Source organism: Orbicella faveolata, unplaced genomic scaffold (assembly GCF_042242905.1).
Source record: "Orbicella faveolata isolate gen_17 unplaced genomic scaffold, um_ofav_v1 contig_36, whole genome shotgun sequence".
Lineage (NCBI taxonomy): Eukaryota > Metazoa > Cnidaria > Anthozoa > Scleractinia > Merulinidae > Orbicella > Orbicella faveolata.
Genome location: NW_028301565.1, coordinates 5677449 through 5700484, shown reverse-complemented (window position 1 = coordinate 5700484; position 23036 = coordinate 5677449). Strand labels below are relative to the sequence as shown.

Below are 23036 nucleotides of genomic sequence, written 5' to 3'. Positions count from 1 at the left end.
ATCAAGTTCTGGAACATGCTTGCACTATTGATTTAGATTGCATGGATTTAACAGATTAATGATTTTAGCCTGCTTTTGGAAGAATTTCTTGTTCCCACAAAGCTGTAAACTCATCACTCATCTATTTTGCATATAGGAGTAAACTCTGGTTCTTAGTAGCTAACCAGAGTTTGTGAGCCAAACAGAAAGCTAGAAGTACAATCAAAGTTTGTGAGTGCCTCACAAGCCCCCACCTCCCAGTCTAAATAAGTTTGATAGAGTAACAAACTATTGCTCTCCACTGGAGAAGTCCATTAAGTAAGAGAAACACTGGCCTTTTGATCAAGTGTCCACTGTTTCAAAGCCTGAATTCCACCTGCCGTCAATGAACAGTGTTTCTCAACAAAGCCATCAGGAAGTGGCTTATCAAGACCAATCGCTTCACTGGCCTTCAAGGCAATGCTGCCATCAAAATTGACAAAACACAATCGCACAGTGAGCTCTTGCACTGGTCTAAGAAATGCAGGACCCCCAGGCATGAGAGCAACTGATACCTCTTCAAAGATTGCATCACACATCTGCTGGGCAGTGATTATACCACGATTAGCCAGAGCACACCTAATCACTTCAAAATCTGGGAACATGTAAAATCCTCCCTGTGGTTTCACAGCCTTCACCCCAACCTCTGTAAGGTGCCGATAACTGTAGTCCGCTACAGCTGCCAAGATGCGACGCAGGTGGGACATGTATGCTTTTGATTCTTCGGATAGACTCAGGTAGGTCAAAGCGGCATACTGCATGGGTGCAGCTGCGCATGAGTAGGTGTGGCTTGCAGCACTTTTGACAGCATCTAGCAAAGGCCTTAATTCTGACGGGTAGATATGGTAACCTAACCGCCACCCTCCAGCACTAGCCCATTTGGATAAACCTGAACTGAGTATGGTGTTCTCGGGGTAAAACTTGGCCAATGAGCAGTGGTTTCCTGAGAACTGCAAGCGTCCGTAAATCTCATCCGACAATACAATGGCATTGTGTTTTCTGAGCATGTCGACCAGTTCTTTCCAATGTTCTTCAGTGTACACAGTACCAGTAGGATTGTCTGGGTTTACCAAGATGATCATCTTGTTTTTTGCAGACGATTGGCCAAGAACTCGATCCAGAATGTCAGGAGTTACTCGCCAATCATGCCGGTACTCGGTTGTTATAACGATGGCATCATGATGTGCAAGCCGAGCCTGTGGTTTGAAGGTGGTCCACGTGGGAGACAAAACAAACACGTCGCCATTGAACACGCTGAGAAGAAGAAAGATCAGCTCTTTGGAGCCTGGTCCAACAATAATGTTTTCTGATTTAACATCAACGCCATCAAACTCTCGGTGAAATTCAGAGATCGATTTTCTCAGCTCTGGAATTCCAGCCACAGGCAGGTAAGCATTTTTTCCGGCGTTCTGGACAAGGGTCGAAACAGCTGACTCCATGACCGGGAACGGAGATTGACCAAACGCAAGGTGATACACTATTTTGCCAGCAGCCATAAGTTCTTTCACCCTCTCGTTCAGTAGCAAGTTGGAGGCAGGAGAATATTCGTTAAGATCTTTACGGACTAAATCTTCATGTGTTTGAGTCATCTCGGTCATCTACCTGGCCAACCCTCGCGTGTTCGCACCAATAGTAGGATAGCCACAGACTGTCTGATCGTACGTGAGTTCTATGTTTCACAAAATGCCCTTTTAATTAAGAAAATCAATGCCTATACACTGACTCTACATCTATTACGTCTTTAACTCCAATCGTCCCAGATCAGGATGCTCCAAATCTATCGCCGACAGACGAAGACAAGCCAATTTCAACCTTGTTCCCAGGCTCTCTCTCCTTCAGGGAGGCAGAGGTCCCAGGCTCATCTCGGCCGATTCTCAGCCGTTCCATGAAGTTCCATGAAGCCCTTCGGGTGTAGCGTTGCACTTTCGTCCTGCGTGGCAGACATGTCTAACACCTTTTGACCAATTGTATGTGTTGTTGTTTCTTCCAATGAAAATGCGTTGTGATCGTGTCCTCTGAGATTATTTTACTAGGGGACGGGACGGTGTGTGCCAGTTGAAAGCTCGAAACCTATCGATTGTGACTTTTATCGTGAGGGTGTTTTGCCGGATCTTTCTGCATGTTCCGAAACACATTTACAGCTGCCTTTGAAGCCTAATATTGTTGGTAAGAAGCTTTGTGAAGTGTAGTGTATTGTATTATGTTGTTTGTAGAAATGGAGTGAGCAATTTATATGGCTCAAGTCTACGAAGCCATTTCGACATGTTCATCAGCAATCTAAGTTTTGTTGATCGTGTTGCTTTCAAGCGGCACGAACTAAGCTGGCACTAGTTTGTATAGTCCACACTGTTGTGTTTTGAATTTTGCAATTAAGATCTGCCTCCGTCACGGGCATAAAGAAACGCTGTCGTGCAGACAGAGCAAATTTTCAGTCAGCTTATTACCACCTTGTATCGCCAAATGCCACCAAATATACAGCTTAGTTGGATAAAAATGCTATAGAACAAAGCAAAAACAGTAGTTTCGAAATAATGTGCAGGATTGCAAGGATTGAAATTGGTTACAGTTCAAGAAATTTGAGTTTAGTTCAGGATGTCAAGAAATCGAGTTTACCATTCTTGTGACAGTTTGAACTTTCGAGCCTTTATTTTGTCTGGTATTTCTTTGCTTCTATCAGTATTGGGAATGATTTCTACCGATATTAAAGTAAGCTTAAAGTAATCTCCTGGGTACAATCATGAAAACAAATGCACAATACATTTCCCTGAATGTTTCCTACCAAGCACAGTCTCTAAAAATAAATTAAAATAGGTCACCATGCTTGCAAAAGAGATATGATGTACCAGTCTTACCCTATTTTGCCAGGTCTTTTAAATAGTACTATTTATTTATTTTATCACTCCGCATTACATTTTGCGGTGGCTGGAAGGTACAGTTTTTTGATGAACTTTGATAGGCATACATGAATTTTTGAGTATAAGGAACAACATAATAAACAACTTAGGTAAAAGATCAAAATAATCCAAATAACATACAATCCATGAGTAGTGATTTTGTTTTTGATGCTATTGAATAAGTGTAAAATTCTGCGCTTGAAGCATTCACAATATAGTGCTAAGGAATCACCAGTTAAGGTCAGGGTTGTTTGTCTTTCTGTTCTTCTTTTCCTCTGTTGTTGACTTGCTACCTTTAAGCTGTTTGTTACGAAGCAGTGTTTTGTAGACATGCAGTGTGTATAGTCATCATGTGAGGCTGCTTCAAGAAGTGCTTGCCTAGGTTTCCTTTTCTATGCGGCTGGTCCAATTAGTACATATTATAGTTCACTACTGAATTTTCTCCGATTCTTATTGGTTTAAATTGATCATGTGATGCAATAGTGTTCATCCGTGGCGAGACACTATCAGCCCATGGTGCCTGTCTGAGGAAAATACCTGGATGGATAGTACTCGTCCATGTAAATGTTTCTGTAAAGAAGCGGGCTTACAGAAAGTAAACAATTGAAATATATTAAGTGGGTTTTTGTCTGTTTTCTTTTTCAATTTTACATTTGGCTTCAATGACCTTCCATGGCTTTCATCTAAAAAAGTTGAAAATAATTCAATATGAATTTTGAACTGGTGTGCGGAAGAAAATTTAGTGGTGAACGATAAAGAAAATAGAGTGTTTATGTCTCGGAACTATCGGTTGATAGTTGTCCCTTGGAAATTTGATGTTCTTAAAACTAGCATATTTACCCTTGAAGCTTCGCTTCTCGGGCAAATATTTGTTTTAAGAACATCAAATTTCCATGAGGCAACTATCAACCGATAGTTCCTTGACAGAAACTCTCTATTGTTTAAACAGGGATACATGCCAATACCTTGTCATGTCTTCATTAGGTGGCATTGCCATTATCTCTTTGTGCCAGCTCTTGTGTGAGGAACATTGCCATTCTTGTTATCTTCTGGAGAATTTATTCATGTTTTTGGATACTTGGGTTTTTTTTGTTCTTTTAATGTAAAAACAATTAAAGAAGGAGAAAACGGTTTGTTTATCTACTTGTATTTTTATTCTCAAGGATGTCTTTTATCTCTTGATAAATATATATGGGTTATTGACCAAGTGTGAGGTTAAGATGGCTGGATATTGGCCAAGTTCATTTTTTGCGAGTTTATGGACCGAGACGGAGTCGAGGTCCATAAACTCACAAAAAAAGAACGAGGCCAATATCCAGCCATCTTGAACGAACAAGCTTGGTCAATAAAGGATTTATTATATGGCTTTCGGGGAAATTTTTCTTGTGGGACACGGCGGGTAGTCCCGAGTGGGCAAGATAGCTCCATCTTGCCCGTTCGGGTAGCCAATCACAGTGCAGGATTTGATTCATCTTGTCCGCTCGCGGAGCTAGCCATATAATAAGATGTAGTTCTCACCAGCTAAACTTTGCCACTAGAGATTCAGTCTGTTCTGTTTTGGTTTCATTGTCAGTTGAAATAGACTTTAAAAACCTAGGTCTTGATAAGATAGTCATACTCTTGCAGTTGTTTCTGATTGAATTTTGTTTTCTTTTAAATTTCCCTTTACTGAGGAACAGCTTTTAATCTACAAGACTGTACATGTATGTTATTTTAAAACAGTCAGTGTAACTTAAAATATAATTACATTTGTGTGATTTTGTGTTTAACAATAATGCTTTGAATTTCTGTTTTTGCAGTAATGGATGATCATCATGGGTTGGATGAGGGAAAACATGCACAAACCGAAGAAAGTCGTAGTAGAGAAGGAACTAGGGATGGTGAGCATCAGCCCTTACCATGATATGTATCAGTTGCCATGCATTGATAACTTTTTTAGAGTTGTGTCTTGCCAAAATAATTCATTTTTTTGTTACCGGTATGTAATTGGGTCTTAACTGTAATGGCAGCACTTTCTCAAGAATTTTAGGGCTTATGTCCTCATATTATACTTCAATATCTGGTTAGCTTATGAGTTTTTTCTTGTACACTAAGTACTCCAGCAATACTAAGAAGAACATTGCAAACCAAATGTGTTAGAGGAAGCCAACTATTATGTATTAGAGAAAGCCAACTATTATGTGTTAGAGAAGGCCAACTATTTTTCAAGACACATCTTCTTCGCACCTGGATAAATTAGCCAGTTTCTAGTTTTTAATTCCTTTTCATCCCTGCTATGAAGGCTTAAAATTTAGCACAGGGAGTGTTTAGTAGATGGAGTTTCAAAATCTTAAGGAAGAAGTGATTGTACAGTACCACTTTAATGCACAGCTTATTATTCTTGTGTATCCATTAAACTAGTCAACAACCCATTGTCCCCACTAGAACAAAATAATTTTGTTTTTAAAATTGATATAAAATAAAAGTCTCAACTTACCGGTAGTTTGGGAGGTTCTGTGGTATGTTATAGGTTAAGGTATAGATGTATGGCAGTGATACAAGCAATTTTTGCTGCATGTTACACAGAAGATATTTGCATATCATATGTAGTTACTCAAGCATTTGTCGCAGTGCACATATTTTTTCTATTCTTTGTTGTGACTCTTATTTAAAACCCCAAAAGCTGTGAACAAGACAGCTTGTAGGAAGTTGAGCTTTCTGTGTTAGCAAATGACAACCTTAACTTAAATGACAAAACTGGTAAACCATACATGTACAATTGCCCCTACTGTATTCTACATGTATACTTACAGCCTGCAAAGCACTCACTTTCTTTCCTGCAATGGTTTGGGGCACAACAAACATAAGTGAATTAAGAGAGGTTGAGGAGTCGAGGAGGCAGAGTAAAGAAAACTTTTGGATGCCACAAAGCTCTTAGAATGAGCTTGACGGCTATTAATGCAGTGTTTGACACTAACTTTCTTGCTAATTTGCCCTTTGGGCAACTAGTTCTGTTTTTGTTGGTTCCCCGTGTGTCTTTTTAGTTGCCTACCTGGTAGACTTTTGTTGCCCATTAGCACTCACGAGAAAATTTCAACTTGCAGAAATGCTCAACTTTTTTATAAACTTGCCTTCTTGTTTTGGGGTTGCAACAATGATTGATTGGGTGATTAATCAGTCATAGAGCACAACCCTCACAAGATTTTAAATATCCACGAACTGTGCCCACACATTTTGATGAGACTCCACTTTTCTAACAAATAGACCCAGTGAAGCACTTTTACTGGTCAAATACAATGAACCAACTGTCATGAATGAAAACATAATTCATGCCCAGAAGCACATCATTATCATTAATATTATTGTTATTATTTTTGTTGTCGTCGTTGTTGTTTTTATTGCTATTTTTATTTTATTGTTATTATTAATAATTGTCTTTTTAACTATATATTAAGGAATGGCAAAAAGATGGCTCAGCCTGTACTTGTAGTACCTATTTTGTATTATATTTTGTAATCATAGATTGATAAAACTGCTTCTCTTCCTCACCAGAGATCAGTCGGGGAGTAGCTTACAATCCTGACAACAGTGCCCCATTTCTTTTTGAGTCACAACAGTAAAACTTATAGCCAAAATATTGCCGTACCGTACAATTTGTGTGGAAAGACTTTGACACAAAAGTTATTTCCAAATACTGTTGCAAAATGCATCTTTGAAAATTCAATGAGGTTATCAAGCATTTTATAGTATTTTAAGAACTAGGGATTAATGCTTTTTATGGTTTGCACAATCACTAATCGACTAGCCACTTTTATTTAGCAAGCTTTGGGGCAAGCTTCTCACAAAATTTGGGTTCATGGCTTGTTTTGGAAATGAGAGTCAATTGTAGAAACTTTCAGTGAATGTTAGAGTTTACATGTCTTTGACTTTTAAGTTAATACTTGTGAACTTCTGCTCAAATGATTTCCCCAAAACTTGGGCATGGTTTGTATTAAGTCAAAATAAGCTGGTTCCAGAAATTGAGTAAAAGTATGCCAGCAAAATTTTTTTTACTGGTAGTGTTGTTGTCCAAAAAATGGGGTCCAGTCAAACACCAGTAAGAATAAAAATATTTTCCCTAGTAAATGGAATTAAGTAACATTATCACCGAGTGAAAGACAAAATATTTCCCAAAATTTCTTAGCCAACACTTCAAAGCCCCAAAATTTATGTTGCAAACTTTGACATGGGGTAGTGTGCCCACAATAACTGCAGAACCACCTTAAGTAATGATGAAATGGAATCAATAGAATAACCATGATAAGAATGGTGTTATCCTTTTGATACAATATTAGTAACAAACAGTGGGGCTTGACTTTTCAAAATTACAGAAAAACTCAAATTGCATCTAGGGCCACCAGATCACAGTTTTCAAGCAACATACATTTAAATAGAAAGGAATTGTGAGCCAAATTAACTTTAACTAAAAATAACAGACACTTTTTAAAAATAAAGTGGTTTGCTATTAAACAGTTAAAAGACAGTTCCTTTATATTGCTATATGTAGATTGAAACATAAAAAATGAAAAGGGTTTGTCAAACACAACTCGATACACCACCACCACCCACATAAATTATGATACTCTCCCATGTAGATGTCGAAGGAAAACACCTTGTTTTCACTCTAAGAGGAACTGGAGTTTGCAAGCCCTGACAGTTGTTCAGATTGGTTTCTTTGGAGTTAATGACAATAAATTGATTAACACCAAATTAATTAAGAGAGCACTCGACAACCAAATTGATGGCATTTTGTTGGGTTCTTCATTAGGCCGTTGTTGTTGTTTTTTTTATCATGACAGAACTCAAAAATGATATTGTTCGTAAAATGCTTGACAGTGGCCTTATAAATGAGTAGTTTTATGGACGTTATTTTGAAGATATGCTGTTGATGGACAAACCAAATAAATCTGACATGTTTTACAGTCAACAAATTTGAAGATGGCTTGATCCATTTCCTGGACATTTCTCTCAAAAGAACATCCATTGACATTTATAGGAATCACACAAACACTGGACAGAATGTCTTGTTTTCTAGTCAAGTACGTTGACTTGCCAAAATTACTTGGGTTAGGCCTTGTTGCACCAGGCTTGTCGTATATGTGAAATAGACTCTCTTATTCAGAAACAAAGAACAATGATTAAAACGTTCTCTTAGGGAATGGCTTTCCTAAATCTGTGGCTTCTAATCTTGTGAGGTGTATCAGACACAGTAGTTCGGAACCTAGAACATCTTATCCCAATAACAACAAGACTATGAGTTTTAAGGATTTTAAATTCTAATGTGGGGTTTAGGACTGGCACTAGTTTTGCTAGGCTAATGATGTAGTTTTGAAAGCAGATGGGAGCTCCTCTGGGGGCCCGTCCAGGAATCCCCATCAATGTCCCAGACCAAAAATGGCATGTGCTTTTAACTATTACTTCATCTCATGCAGGAAGGAAGTGATGTCTGAACAGTTTTCATTGAAGTGCCTTGAAACCAGAACCAGAGTATTAACAATATTACAAACAACACAACAAAGAAAGTACAGGATGCAAAACAGAGCAGTGATGCAAACCCAAATGCAAGTTAATTTTGAAACCAAATTGAAAATTGCTATGTAGAGTGAGACGGGTAACTGCAATCACAACTGGTGGTTTGCTATTTGCGTGAAAAATTAGCAGACATTAAGTTGAAGGAAGTGAGTTTATAGAGAAGTCCATTTGCATCATATTAATCAAAAACTGGTTTTCTTAGTTAGGTATAGAAATACAGTATGTTAATAAGTAGTTTCTTAGAAATCGATTTTGAAATAAAAACTAGCGCTAAAAAGTCACGACGTTTCGACCTCTACGAGGTCATTTTCAAGTGAGTAAATTTTCTACAATAGCATATAGCCATAAATATGTTAAAAACAACTTATAATAGATAAAAATGTGGCGAACGCTAAAATGTGATAAAATATGTGAAAAAGTGTTAAAAATATACAATGGAAAAATAAAATAATCTTAGCAAGAATTGCTCTAAACAAATAATTGGGCGCGAATTGAATCGCACTGTTTGTTTAGCATTGGTTTCAGTTCTTTGATAAAAAAAAACATTTCAAAAATAAGGTAGCCAAATTTGTTCTGACACTTCCTTAAGATTCGAAAACTCTGTGCGATGTCTTCTGGCTCCATATCGTGCTGCTCTCTGAGGTGGTTTCCGATTGCCGATCCTTTGTGTTCTCCAATTCGTTGGTGTAGGTGTCGGCACGTGTAACCGACATAGCCTGCATCACACAGGCCACACTGAAATGAATACATCACGCATTGTTGACTCACAAGAGGCTGCTTGTCTTCCCTGACCTTAATTTCATCCTTGATCTTTCTACTTGTGTAAACTGGGTTAATATCTGCGTTGATCTTCCGACTGAGGTCAGCCAGCTGTTTACGTACTACGTTTGCAGATTTCTGATCCTTGTAGGGCAACACGATTCTGACTGGGGCTTCTCTTTTATCAGCCACTCGAGTATGTGAATCCTCGAACACTTTTGATTCAATAAATCTGCGAATGATTGACTGCACAAGGTCGTCAGGATAGCACAGTCGGGAAAAGATCTCTTTAAGGCGTTCACATTCCTCGTGAAAAAACTTCCACTTTCAAAATACAGTATGAATATTTATAATTTGAATTATAATAATATTACTGTTGTACTTTAGATTGTAATTCCAATGCTCTTTTTAAAAACTGATTTCAGTTTCATTAGGTAGTTTGGTGCTTTGGGCCCAAAACAGCAGCCTGAAAACGGTCCTTGTAAGTTGACAAGCCCTTGAATAGCCAGGAAGTTTCAAGAAATGGGCCCTGAAGAGGCAAAGGGCCGACTTCAGACACAACTTAAAGCGAGTTTCAATTAGTCCAGCAAATTTATTTCACTTTCCGTAGGAGGAAGGTAAATTCCTAAAGATAAACATGAAACGAATTACTACAAATAACTAACTGAAGACGGCAGAAAACTAAGAGGAAAACACAAACAGACGATAAACTAAACGGCTTACCAAAATGCTGGCAACGGGGTTCAGGGAACCAAGAAGATACAAGTGTACCGGACGATAAACTAGCACTAAACGAACATGAAAGGATAACACAAATATATACGCAACGAAATTTACATACGACGCGAGAAAAAAAGCATGCAGAATGTGAAAAAATACATCAACATACGGAACAAAAAAGGACACAAAAAAAACACGAAATAGCCGTAACAGGCCCCTTCACAGAAAGTTTCAGTTTTCCACAATATTGTTGTGTCTATTGGTGAAGTAAATCCATCTCCATATTTTTAATAGCCTGGCCAAACCATACCTGGAGGCATTAGATGATATGATCGATGAGGAGGAGGGGGAGTTAGAAGAAGACAAAGAAGAAGAAGAAGGACAAGAGAATCAAGAAGAACAAGCGGAAGGGCAAGAAGAACAAGACAATGATGATGAACACCTCTACAGAAAGTTAATAGAGGATGAGTTTAGTGACAGTGATAAAATCAGTCTTTATTTCGTAGATTTTTTAAATTTTTATCAGGATTTCTTTAACAGATGTATTAATAAGTAATAATTAAGTAAATAGAGGATGAGTCTGAAATTGTTTTGATTGTTCTACATTTACAACAGCTTATTCAAATTAGCCCAAGCTCAAAGGCTGAAGAAAATATGTCATTACTTTTTTTTTACTAAATGAACCACAAATCACTGTGTTGCCTGTGACTAGTTTGTTGGATCTAGATTTAAGGGACAAAAGAGTGACAGAACTTTTCATCTTTGTAGTAAGAACCCAGCCACAGTCGTGCCTGACTAACTGTGTCCACCTTCCTTGGTTTAAATAAGCTAATCAAAATGCATGAACGGTGAAAATATCAAGCATCATGTAACCTGTTGATCAGTCGACAACTCCACCTCTCACATTTCTTTACATAATTTGGATTTGCCAGATTTGAATGGAAGCCATAGGAAAGTTGTTGAAAACATGTCAAAAAATGATGAAAAAAAATTAGTTTGGTGGTCTGTGTCAGAAGTGCACCACTGTAAATGCAATGATAAGTATTATATTAGTATGTCCAAAAGGCATTTATCTGTCAAAAATAGAATTTCTCAAACTAATTCTAACTTTGGTTCTTTTGCCTTTGTAACAATACAAATCTCAAGATTATAGTGGTTTTACAACACAGGCTAAAAACATGCCCTAAAATATAATTTTCGAAAATGTTTGGATAAAGCAACGGTTTGTATCATACGTGAGCATTGCAGATAATTCAAGCCAATTAATTCAAGGTCACAAGTCAGATTGTTTTGGTTCGCCCGTGTGTAGAAAGATCTATAAGATTCCAGTTGATAGTGATAATGGTAATTATACCTGCTCATGAAAACACCAGTTGTATAAATTCCAGTCTAGCCATAAATAAATAAAAAAAGATTTGTAATCTTCTTTGTCATAACTGAATTACGCTATTGAACTAGTATGAGGTCCGTGTTGGTAAAACATTGGTCGAGTTCTTCGCCTTGCAATGTTACGGCGAGATCCATAGACTTGTTAAAAAAAGAAATACCCATATCAGTATCCGACGTAAGTTTCATTCCATGTTCAATGCTAAATTCCTGAGGGGTGTGCCTACAAACGAGGACTAACAATAGAGCTATAAATCAATGAACATAATAAATCCCTCTAAGATTCTCTAACCGAAACAAGTGATAGGTTGAGGTGTCACTGAATTCCTAATTTTCAACCTTCTGCTTTCATTTCATCGTCTCTCCCGGTTAATAACACGCACCCGTTGTAGCTAGTTCCAGCCGATCCCAGGAATGCAAATCTCATTAGCAGTCAGTGCTCTCTCCGATAACCAAAACGAGTACTTTTAAGGGTATCAAGTCTTATATCGGAGATTCGGTGATATTTCTTTCTAACAACAAAAACTGAAATAGTGTTCAACATAACCTTGCTCAGCACGTTTGCGAAAATCTATTGGTTCCTTTCAGAGGTTTCTTTAAGAGCACTCGGCTAACCTCCAGGTACGATTTCCGTACAGCGCCATACATTAATTATGTATGCAACTATCTCAAACTATCACATTTTAGTATATTCTCAGCTCCGACTATTGCATTTCTAGCTCTCTGATTGGCTCAAAAACTCCGACTATGAGCCATTAGTCGGAGTTTTACCTTATATGGAAAACAGTGCGCCAAGTTTAAAAATTTTCCGCTCTGTAAAATTGTTGAAATAAAAATCGGCGGCAAAAACCCGATTAAGAATATACTAAAACAATTATTCCATTCGACCTTGTTGGATATGAAGTGATCATAACCAACTCGCGCTACGCGCTCGTTGGTTATTTATCACTTCATATCCAACGCGGTTTCATGGAATAATTGTTAAATACTCAAACAGCAATCGTGAAAAGAACGAGTCAGTCAAGAAATTGCATGCATAATTGATGTAATGGGTGGTGCGAAAATCTTGCCAACCTCCCTGTCAAAATAAGAGAGCCCCTCTGCCAGTTTTGTCCACATAGTATAATTTCCACTGACAGAATCGCTATGATTACGATGACGACCACAAAGCGCTTTGTGGTGTATTGAATAGGCCACAAAGCGCTTTGTGGTGTTTTGAATAGGCCACAAAGCGCTTTGCGGTGTTTTGAATAGGCCACAAAGCGCTTTGTGGTGTGAAAAATTGGAAAAACCAAATTATTTCAGAAAATAGCTGTGAGATATTTGCGAGTCAACGAGCCATCCAGTTTTCAATATTAAATCCCAAAATAAAACATCACATAGCGCTTTGTGGTGTTTTGAATAGGCCACAAAGCGCTCCGTGGTGTTTTGAGTAGGCCACAAAGCGCTCTGTGGTGTTTTCAATAGGCCACAAAGTGCTCTGTGGTTTTTTGACTACTACTGCTGTTTTGTAAAGCAAAGCGAACTAGGAACAGTTAGAAAGCACTCCGGCCATAAAAATCTACTCGACAAGAAAATTTCTGTAATAAATGTTCGATGCTACAGGAGACGGCTTACCCAAAAAGGTTCAGTCAGCCTCAACAAACATACTGAGAAGAGGGCTTTCGCGAACCGGATTTCGTGTGAGTGACAAGATTGGGAATAGAGAAATATTGCGCAGATTGAGTGGTAGTTTTACAGCACCGAAACTAAAATTGGTGACACTGCTTCTCAGAAATTTTGTTTTGCCTCTGTAATATCATTAAACGATCTGAATAATTTGAGGATAATCAAAGCGCGGAGTTTAATATTTGCTGACCGGGAACACGCAGTTCGCAAACCGGAGAGCAACCACTGTTTAAATCTTCGATCGAACTTTCATGTTGAATTTGAAACTGAAAATACACTAAGCGGTCAATTTCCGATAGAAATCTTGTGAGGTAAATGCCATTCTTGCACATAGTCGCTGCATATTTACGTTCAGAGTCACTCTGGTTCAGAGTAAAGACATACAAAGTCAAATACTGCTTCCGTACGCTACCCCTCCAAAAATCAATTTTGCTCGAAGACCGAACTGCAACAGAGTTTAGTTACCAGTCTTATGCTGCGTGTTATTAGATAGAACGCATGATATGATTGGCTCCGTATATCACATTACGTCAGAGGACATGTCTGCTACATAGGACATAACTGCAACGGTACATTCGGGCTGTGTATCAAAACATGGAGGACTGAAGGAGATAAACAGAGATATGGATTCGGTCAATCGAGAGACTGCACATCGACATCCGGTAAATTGTTTTTTTTTCTTTTACGATGGACCAGACATGGTTTGACAAGATTACCACAGAACTATGACTTATATGTAAACATTATTTTTTTTAACGACTTTAATATCAATTAACTCAAGTTTATGTCGTTTAGTGCATGGTTAATTTTATTTTTAGAGTGTCCCATCTCTTCAGATTTTTCCTGAAGTTTCTTCTATCGTGATTATTATACCCTTTTTACGGTGCAGAGGGAATCCGGCAATAGTTAAGCTTACGTGATGACTACATGTACAAGTAAACAAGTATTAAATGTTGAAATTCAGTTTTATGGAAAGCTTTCCATAAAAGCTCATTCTCTTACCGCCGGCACACCCTGGACACCGTTCCGGCATTTGGGAACATTTATCACTGGCATCACAAATCTTCCCTGGGTGTTGACTGCCAGCATGCCTGGCAAGATGAGCTGAGTTCAACTTTGTGGACAACGGTACTTTTCAGATTAACAAATAGATTCCATGTTGCCGTGCGTCTGTTCAGTAATAGATCACAGATGATGTCAAAATGTGGTAAGAACAAAAAAGTGGCACACGAGGCGATAGCCGAGTGTGTCACTGATGTTGCAGTGACAGATTGCAGAAGTTGAAAAATTACGCTCGGAAAACTTGCAGCTGCGGTCAACCTGGAGGCCATTCGATTCGAGTTTTGAACGAAAGGAACGTTAGTGATGGTGGAAATTTGTGTCCTCTGTGGTTGGTGATCCTCAAATCAGTTTGAAATAGTGTGGGAGACACCTTTTAGCTGCGTTACAGTTGGCCGTGAGCTGTAGTGAGCTATGCTTTGCTCGCTGCTGTGCCCTGATATGGACTGGAACATTCGCATCGGAAAGCAAGGTTATGTTTTTTTTTAAACTGATTTTAAGAAGTGGTTTTGATGTTTCATTCCAGACAATCACTGAGTCAACAATTATTTTGAGACTGAGAAAAGTTCAATGTTTTAAATAAATTAATCTCGTAAACATTTTGTTTATTGGGTTTGTTAAATTCGAGATAAAGCAATGGTTCTCGGCTTACCAAGACTAATTCCGTGTTTGGTTTAGTCTCCCCGACTGCCGACTGAGACTGCTCGAGTATTTTTTCCGAGTCATTTTCTAAAACAGAAACGGCTTTATCTTTCTTCTTCCTGCTAGACTATGCTTCTGGTACCTGTTCAATGCCTGGACAAGACTTTCTTTTACCTTATCTTTTGCCCAGTCATGTAAAATATTATCTAAATTCTCAAAACTGTCCACCATTTTAAAACACAGAGGGAAAAACTTTGTAATGATGACGTCAATCGTACGTCTGTCCTCTGATAGATCATAGGCGAGAACCAATCAAAATGTGAGAATAACTTGGGTTATTATATAATATAAGAATAGTTCATGATCATGACATCATCATTAGTGGTGGTTGGCAATAGATTTATGACGTACCAACTTGATTGGTTGGGCCATGTGTACTAAAGGCGTCCACATTTGAGTGTTGAACAATACTCGCAATCGACCTGCGATGGGCACTTGATCAACATCTCAATTGACACTCTTTTGACATGTGATCAACAGTGGGTTGATAGTTGGCTGACTGTCGACCGTCTCAAATACATCAATCAGAAATTAGTTGACTTAACTGATTGTCAGTAGTGGCGTAAGTGATGTTAGTATTGTAAGTAATGTAAGTATTGTAGGTAATGTTAGTATTGTAAGTCTTAGTAGTGTAAGTAATGTTAGTATTGTATGCAATAGTAGAAAAAAAAAAAAAAAAACTTAACTGATTGTTGAGCAAGATGTCAATGGAGTGTCAGTTGAGTGTCAACCGAGGCATTTATGGAGTGTCAGTCAAGTATTGATTGAGGGTTGATCAAGGCTATCGTTCAAGGATTTTGATCAAGAGTATCGATCAAGGGTATTGATCAACACTTGACCCTGGATGCCTTTAGTACACATGATCTGATCATTCTTATTATACCTTACAAACATATGAATTAATCTTTTCCACAATTTGCAGCTATAATGTCAGTAGCATACATGACTTGTATCACAGATGAGAAGGAGACTTCCCTGGGATAGGTCACAATTACTACTGGCTGAAACCAGTGACCAGTGATGGTATTTGAGAACAAGTCTTGAAATTGAATCCTGTGTTGGAAAAATGATGGCAATTGTACATTTTACTAATTATTTAAACATTTACAGTTTAGTTTGAACAGTTAAACCTTGATCTTGACAGGATTTAGCAGAATGGAGGAGATGTCAAGGAAAGGCTGGTTTCTATGGAATATTGTCAGTTGTCATAGGTAAGCACATGTTAGCACGAATGCAATGGAATTTGTATACCTAATTTTTTATTACCACACCTGTTATGTCATGAATTCCAGTATCAAAAAGCTGGTTACCTGGGGTAGTTAGCTATTGGAATAATAGGTGGATTTTTGAATAATAGGTGGTGTAGATAGACACTGCAGATAACGAATGCCACAATTCGAATGCACAAGTTTAATCATTGTACGCAAAAGCACATGAGAGTGAGTGAGTTCACGAGTACATGATTCAACTGAAAAGTAAACAAGACAAAATCCCTAGTAAATACAAAAATGTAACCACAAAAACTGATAGCGGACTAAAATGAACTTACAAACTGTGGCAAGTCCAACAGGATTAAACTCTTCAGAGTAATAACTCAGAAGCTCACAACATGTGAAAGTATGCTAGCCAAAACGCAGTAGATACTGGAGAAACTTAACTGCCAGCCACCAACAAGCACTGAGGAAAACTGAATACCAAACCATGCATAATGATGATAAGTAAGGTACTAATGAGGAGATTACGTAATACCCAAAGGTAACGCAAAAATGTGAAATAAAAACAAAGAAAATTCTAGTTACTACAGGTGGGCATGTACAGATAAATTAATTTCCTCCAAGTTCAAGTTTTTCTTGGCATGTTTAACTTGGTATAGTTATTCATCTGAAATATGCAAGACAGAACTAGATGTCACTCCAAGGAATCTGTCTTCATATCACAAACTAAATTTTCTAATTTTATGTGTTCAAACTGAATTTTTCTTGGTGGCTTTAATCCTTGTAAGACACTGTTGGTAGTTTTGTTCACATAATGATAATGATTTAGTGTTTATGATTTGTAAGAAAGAAACATCACACGCGTATATGTGACTGAAATACAATTTACGTAAAAAATACAATTTAGGATTCTCCTACTTCTGGCTTACCCTGGTTAAATCTGTTTATATTATTATTATTATTATTATTATTATTATTATTATTATTATTTATGAAATTTTAAGAGGTATTTTTCCATAAAAGTTGCTTTAATCATTCTGTTCCTACTTTTGGGTAGGTGGAACCATGAGGAAATCTCCCTCTTTTGAGGAGGGGGGTGGGGTGGGTTGGGTACAGGGTTGTTACAGAGTTTTGAGGTAGATTGCTGTTCTGTTGGAGTTGGCTAATTCTGAACAATCACAATAAGCCAGCAGAGTTGCTAGGAGATGATGCTATTTTTGACAACCCTGTGATAATTAGTTATATAGAACTTTAGCAGTGCTGCTGTGTATGCTGTTGTTAAATGGGATCCTATCTCTTTCCTTGATAAAATATTAATGAAGAACAGCTTTACAAGGTACTTTCCTTGTGAGGCAGAGCCATAGGCATAAGGGCACCTTCGGACTTAGGAGGGCGGTGACCTTATCGCCCCCAAAAAATTACCCAATGCCTAAAAACGTGAGTGTTGTGCGAATGCACTCAAATTGCAGTAAAAAGAAAACGTTCACAATTCTCAGGTCTAATGAAACTATTATCATTCAGAAAATACGGTATTTCCCGGGAAAGGAAAATTGGTTTGAAAAATCAGGTAGTTTGAGAAATTGAGGGTAAAATTACAGTGTTTGACTGCAGGGAGAAAAAGGACTTTTGGTTTGAGTTATCAGGAGGTTTGAAAAAATGAGGGTTTGAGAAATCGGGATTCCACTGTAGTTATTTTGAAACCTCGCATACTCTATGACCTCAATTGACAGCTTGGTAGATCAGAAACTTATCAAAGAAATAGTTAATTCTTCCTCGCACGAGAAGTTCAAGAAAATTTTAAAACAGTACTTTGCAGAGCCATTCAAAACGACTGTTTTCAGAGCCACCACAAAAAACAGAAGCCTTGGTCTTCATTTGCTTTGATTCTTTTGTCATTGTTTTGTTGATGGAAATAATATCCATCTCGTAGATTTCCATGACACACATTTAAATGATATATGGCTTTTCCAAAACAGAATGCCTGGATCCTTAGATCATGTGACCTTATCTGCATTTTGACAAGGCAAACGTCAGAGAAAGTAGCCTACAAGCCTGGCCTTGAACTACCTTTTAGAATGTTTTGTCCTCAGTACTTTTGCCTGAATCATCAGCGTTTTGCTCAAAAGTTTCAAAAATTTCTGAAACTGGGGGGGCTGCAGCCCTCCCCCTCAGCCCCCTGGCCTGTACGCCTATGGGCAGAGCCTCAAACTTCCAATATCTATGAAGACACAGCGATATTATCAGTGAGTAACAGAGCTTGCAAAGCTGATCCAAAATTCATACACCTTGTAATTTACATGTTTTATGTTTGTTCCTTTCCATAGGAAGTGGTGTGACATTTGTTGGACTTTCATTTTTTAATCAAGTACCCAAGAAGTACATTCCACTTCTCTCTCTTGGTGTGTAACAATTAACATAGAATGGTGATGAGTCGGATACTTGACCCATGTCTGAGTATAGGGGTGCTCCCAAGGGTCTGAAACCCTGACCCTGTTTAGGACAAAAGCACTCTTACTAAAAACCCTACCCTGCATAGGACAACACCCTCTATTTTAAGACCCTGTTTAGGACAAGAGACAAAATACACATTCTCTTGTTTTACAGGAATTTAAACTGTTTCATAAGCCATTCAAATCAGAGAAATCAAGTTTGATGCATCAAAAATCCAGTTATTGCCTTTCTACACTTAAACTATACAAAAGGCTGTCAAGCATTAAGCTCTTGCTTTTCCTGCTTTTTGGCCAATGGCATTTCACTTCGCTCAGGTGAAATAGGAAATAAAAACTTTACGGAGATCAAGGTATGCTCACTTTCTTGGCACTTCTGCAACAGACTCCTCCGACCTGACTGCTTTGCTCGCATACTTACTCTGGCATGCAGGATTCAAAGGTGATCCTGCTCACAGGCTTAACTCGTACAGATCATGTAATCATACCCTGTTTTGGACAGGTTCTGACCCTGTTTAGGAAAGAGGCCAGTAAAATTGTATACCCTTTTCAGGAGAGCAAGGTCAAAAAAACTTACCCTGTTCAGCAGAGCGTCCTTGTGTAGGCCAAATAAGTGAGTACCCCTCCCAGGGCCAGAAGTCACTTGATTGCATGCCTGGTGATTAAGTTATACATGCAATGGTCTTACAGCTGCATGTATTCTTTACTGATAGAATACTGACTAAATAAGCCAACAATAATGGAATTATAGAGATGTGGCCCCAGGGAGGGTATTCAGTCACAAGTAGGGGCAAGAGTGTTAGGTAAGATCAGATCCCCAAAATATCCGGCAGCCTAGAATGTGACCCAGTAAAAGTTCCTGTTTTCTCTGTATAAAAATACACAAGCAAAAAAACAGACATCAACAGAATTACAGACAGTTTTTGGATACACCTTTCTCTCTTCATCATGCATCTGTCACAAACTATTTAAAATGTTTTCAGATGAATGAGATTGCAGCCATTCTTTGAAAGTGAAAGAGTCACCTTACCATCAACATCTAGCTTATGTTTTTAAATGAAACTGATGCAATTGCCTCACACGAAAATGAGAACCCTGGGTTGGTATGCTTTTTGTTGAAACCTTGAAAAGCCCTAACCAAAATCTTTCACCTTGGAAGTCACAACAAAATTTCGAAGTTCGTACATAAGGTACAAGCTTGCTCTTTTTCAGGTGCCGGAGCTAGCGGTGGCTGGGTGGTTTCAAACAGAATTGTGATGTCTTTCCGCAGAGCTCAGATAGATTCCACTATCACAAACCTCAATCAGTCATCAGGTTAGTGACAAGTGCTGAAGAGTTGATACACAACTTCCTGAAGAAAAAACTGATGGTAAAGTGTATCTCACCCAGAAATATAATGATATGAAGGGCTGACAAGATAGGCAACAAGTGGAGGGTGACAATAATTTTTTTGATAGTGTAAACCCAAAAGAATTACCATTTGCTATACCTCCCAACTCAAATACTCAACTCAAATTGGAGGAGAATATGTCATGTCTATTGTGTCCTGGGTCAAAACTCACTAACACCCAAGGGCGAACAAAACTTGTTAACTCCTTAGGGAAACAGCAAGTTAAGGTTACTGTAGGCCTTCAAGGGCCTATTTTGTCCAAAAAAATTTTTTTACACCAAATTCAAGACTTTTACTTTATCTGAATTTTCCAAAAAAAAAATTATTTCAAAAACTTAAAACGTGAACAAGTTATCCACAAAAACATAAATTCTTAAAATTAGTCAATGAACCGCAAACTGTGATAAGCCAATTAAAATGTGTCAACCTTTGAGTTGAGCAGTAACAATTTTCACAGCAAGTGATCTCATCCGCGGAGTCGTATTTCGCTTCTTTTGTTTATCCCTTAGGTCTTGCAATTTCTCGCAGAGAAATCTTCGCTTTTGTTGATTGTTTTCGTCTCTTAAGAGATAGACTAGGCGCTTCGCATTCCCACATTTGAACACAAGTGTAAATCGCAAGCGCATGTTTCGTTGATGCCCTGCTCTAGCTTCTTCTGGCACAAAAGTTGATTGCCGTGGAATTACCGACAAATTTAGTCGCTGATATCTGACATTCACAAAGCAGCTTCTCCAAACGCTCCTTTCCCCTGCTTTATAGAGTGTTTTTCCATATTCTACTAAAACAAACAGGCCGATGAATTGGGCATTTGGTTTTTGTTTTAAATGTTTAAGGCTATTCTGCTGGCATTCCTCTTTTTCCCTTTTCCTTCTTTACCATTTATCTGCTGATTCTTTTTAGATGCTGAATGTTTCATGGCAGATGATGTAAGATATAAAGATATACTGTAAATGTAAACATTGCATATTCATTCCCGGGAAGCGTTACTGTAGCTCATTGGGAAGTTTAAAGCTGCATTTCATTGGTTGGCGGCATGGCCACGTTGACAACTGCTTCAGTGAGGTGCAAAAACTGTGAATTTCTTTCGAGGCTGAAAACTCAAGGTTTATTTTTGTGTGAATTACCTCTATTCAAATCAGATATTAGTGCACCTCGGGTGTGTCAGGCTTTTGTGAAAATCAAAATATTTTTCCTGAGACGTCCCATTGAGTAACAACAGTCAGAAAATTTTCTATTGTCCAACTTTGAAAGAGATTTTCTAAGCAACCAATAGAAACATCGAAAAAGCCTCACACCCTTTGTTAGCCCATCATCTCCTGATTGATAATGTCCAGTCAGTTTGGATGTCTGCGGTAACACAAAGGCTGGTAATTCAGTTTAGTGAGTATGGTCATTTTTGCATTTTTAGGCTTGTGCGTGCCTATCAAAACAAAAATACAAAAATGTATTGTTATTTTTGGATTCTACAGTTTATTATCTTTTCCATGATATATAGTTTGCCGAGGTTTTCTTTAAAGCAGCACGTAAAGAGAGCATTTTCCGGAAGGCACCCCTGAAGGTCTACAGTAACCTTAAACTTCTGACTCGCATGTGATCAGGTTGTGCACCTTGAAACCATGGCAAATGTTTGCCAGTCAGCATCAAGCAACAAAACACTTAATGACTGGCCCTATGGGAAACTGTGAGTTTTGTTGCCCCTTGACCCTCAGTGTTTCCCTCGGCTTCACCTTAGGGAACATTGAGGGACTCAGGAAACAAAACTCACTGTTTCCTGAGTCCCTCAATGTTTCTCATCACCTTTTTCAGACATATACATTTTATCAAAATTAATACATTTACCTTCACGAATCAAATAAATGATTGAGATGCAACTGTTTGATCAGGAACTCTCCTTGTCAGGTCATGAATAAAATTACTCATTTGCACAAATCATTAAATCAAAAATTATTTTCTCCGATGGAATCTAGTGGACAGTACTGGACATGGATGTTTCAGACTGGACTTTCAGTTTTGATCATCTTTGCCTAGGGGTGGGCAGAACTGCCCCCCCCCCCCACCCATCCCCCTTGTAAGTTCAAAAACATAGTAAGTAAATATATTGAAACTTGGAGGGTATATAGTATGTCCAAAAAGGTTTCCTTTGCGTTAAATAAGAATCGAGGTCATTTTGATCATTGAGTTATTGGTTCCTGAAACTTTACACTGTCATGTTACTTTTAGATGTGAAACCACGTTAATTAAAGTGGCTTGATGACAATAATAAGACATTTTTGTCTAATTAATTTTTTCCTTTTCTTCACAGAAATGGAAGACAATAGTACACCCCCATCACTTCCAGAATCAAAGTTTGGAGACAAAAACTTTATCAAGGAATAATAATTATTACTACCTTATGGTTGTAATTCACGTTTATCTGAAATGGGTTGTTTTCACATTCATCTTAAGACTCTGAGTGTCACTAAACTGAGTTACAGGAACACTGTCTGGCCACTATGGTACTTGATTGGACAGAGATATCAAGACTGGAGGATTTTAATGCTCACCATTGGCTTCTGTTCCCCAGACCACTTCTGCTCATGTAATATTCAGTGTTTGTAGGCACACCTCTAAAAGGCAGATAGAACATCCCAATCAAAGAAAAGAATTATTTGGACTTTGCCAGAACTTATGTCTTCAGCTTCACTGAGAAGAGATCTGTGAATGAGTTTTTATCAGACTGAGCCAAGTCTGTACAAAATGGTTCCCATGCTTATGATGTGGCTGTGTGTAAAAACTGGGCTCCTTTATATGAGTATTAGTTTGTTTTCCCATCCAGTAGATTCAGAAAATTGGTGCTACCCCATGCACAATAATGATAGATTTTACTTCTTTCCTAAGACATATCAGTGGTGTGAGTTTATGAGAACTGGAAATTGCTGTGGAATCATGAGCTATAGTGTTTGCTAGGCTGTCAGTTCAAGCCTTCTCCAACTGTTACAGTTCTTTTGTAAAATATTACATTGTAACAATGTCATATTTTGCAGAGTGATAGACGCAGCTCTCAACCAATCAAAGTTTGCATAATTTTTATATTGGCTATTTTCTTGGATATTTAATTATGTGGACTTTTTGCCCTCTTTACTGTATTTGTTTTCCTTCAGAATTTAATAAAAACAAGAGTACCAAAGCATGTGTTTGTTTTGAATGTCGTGTTATTGTGTTTCTTCCTGCTAGCCCCCAAATAGGTGGG

General features: G+C 38.1%; 1 protein-coding gene and 1 long non-coding RNA gene across 3 annotated transcripts; both read left to right on the top strand.

Moving 5' to 3' along the window:
- Nucleotides 1–1929: 1929 nt before the first annotated feature.
- On the top strand, nt 1930–9936 carry LOC149102090 (uncharacterized). 2 transcript variants are annotated; one of them, XR_016202386.1, is made up of 3 exons: nt 1930–2184; nt 4712–4792; nt 9647–9936. It is a non-coding gene; the product is annotated as an uncharacterized LOC149102090 (long non-coding RNA). The 2 variants fall into 2 exon arrangements; XR_016202385.1 differs by having other exon boundaries at nt 4712–9936.
- A 3518-nt stretch (nt 9937–13454) lies between these two features.
- Nucleotides 13455–22973, top strand: LOC110050731 (uncharacterized). Its single transcript, XM_020756652.2, has 5 exons — nt 13455–13657; nt 15901–15967; nt 18295–18369; nt 19630–19731; nt 22110–22973. The coding sequence occupies exons 1-5, from the start codon at nt 13619–13621 to the stop codon at nt 22181–22183; spliced, it is 357 nt and encodes a 118-aa protein (XP_020612311.1). The 5' UTR covers nt 13455–13618; the 3' UTR covers nt 22184–22973.
- Nucleotides 22974–23036: the final 63 nt, after the last annotated feature.

Excerpts from the sequence above, each read along its gene's own strand:
- LOC110050731 (XM_020756652.2), top strand. The coding sequence starts at position 13,619 with ATGGATTCGGTCAATCGAGAGACTGCACATCGACATCCG. Across the intron at positions 13,658-15,900 it reads AGACTGCACATCGACATCCG|GATTTAGCAGAATGGAGGAG; the intron begins GTAAATTGTTTT and ends TGATCTTGACAG. Across the intron at positions 19,732-22,109 it reads AAACCTCAATCAGTCATCAG|AAATGGAAGACAATAGTACA; the intron begins GTTAGTGACAAG and ends TTTTCTTCACAG.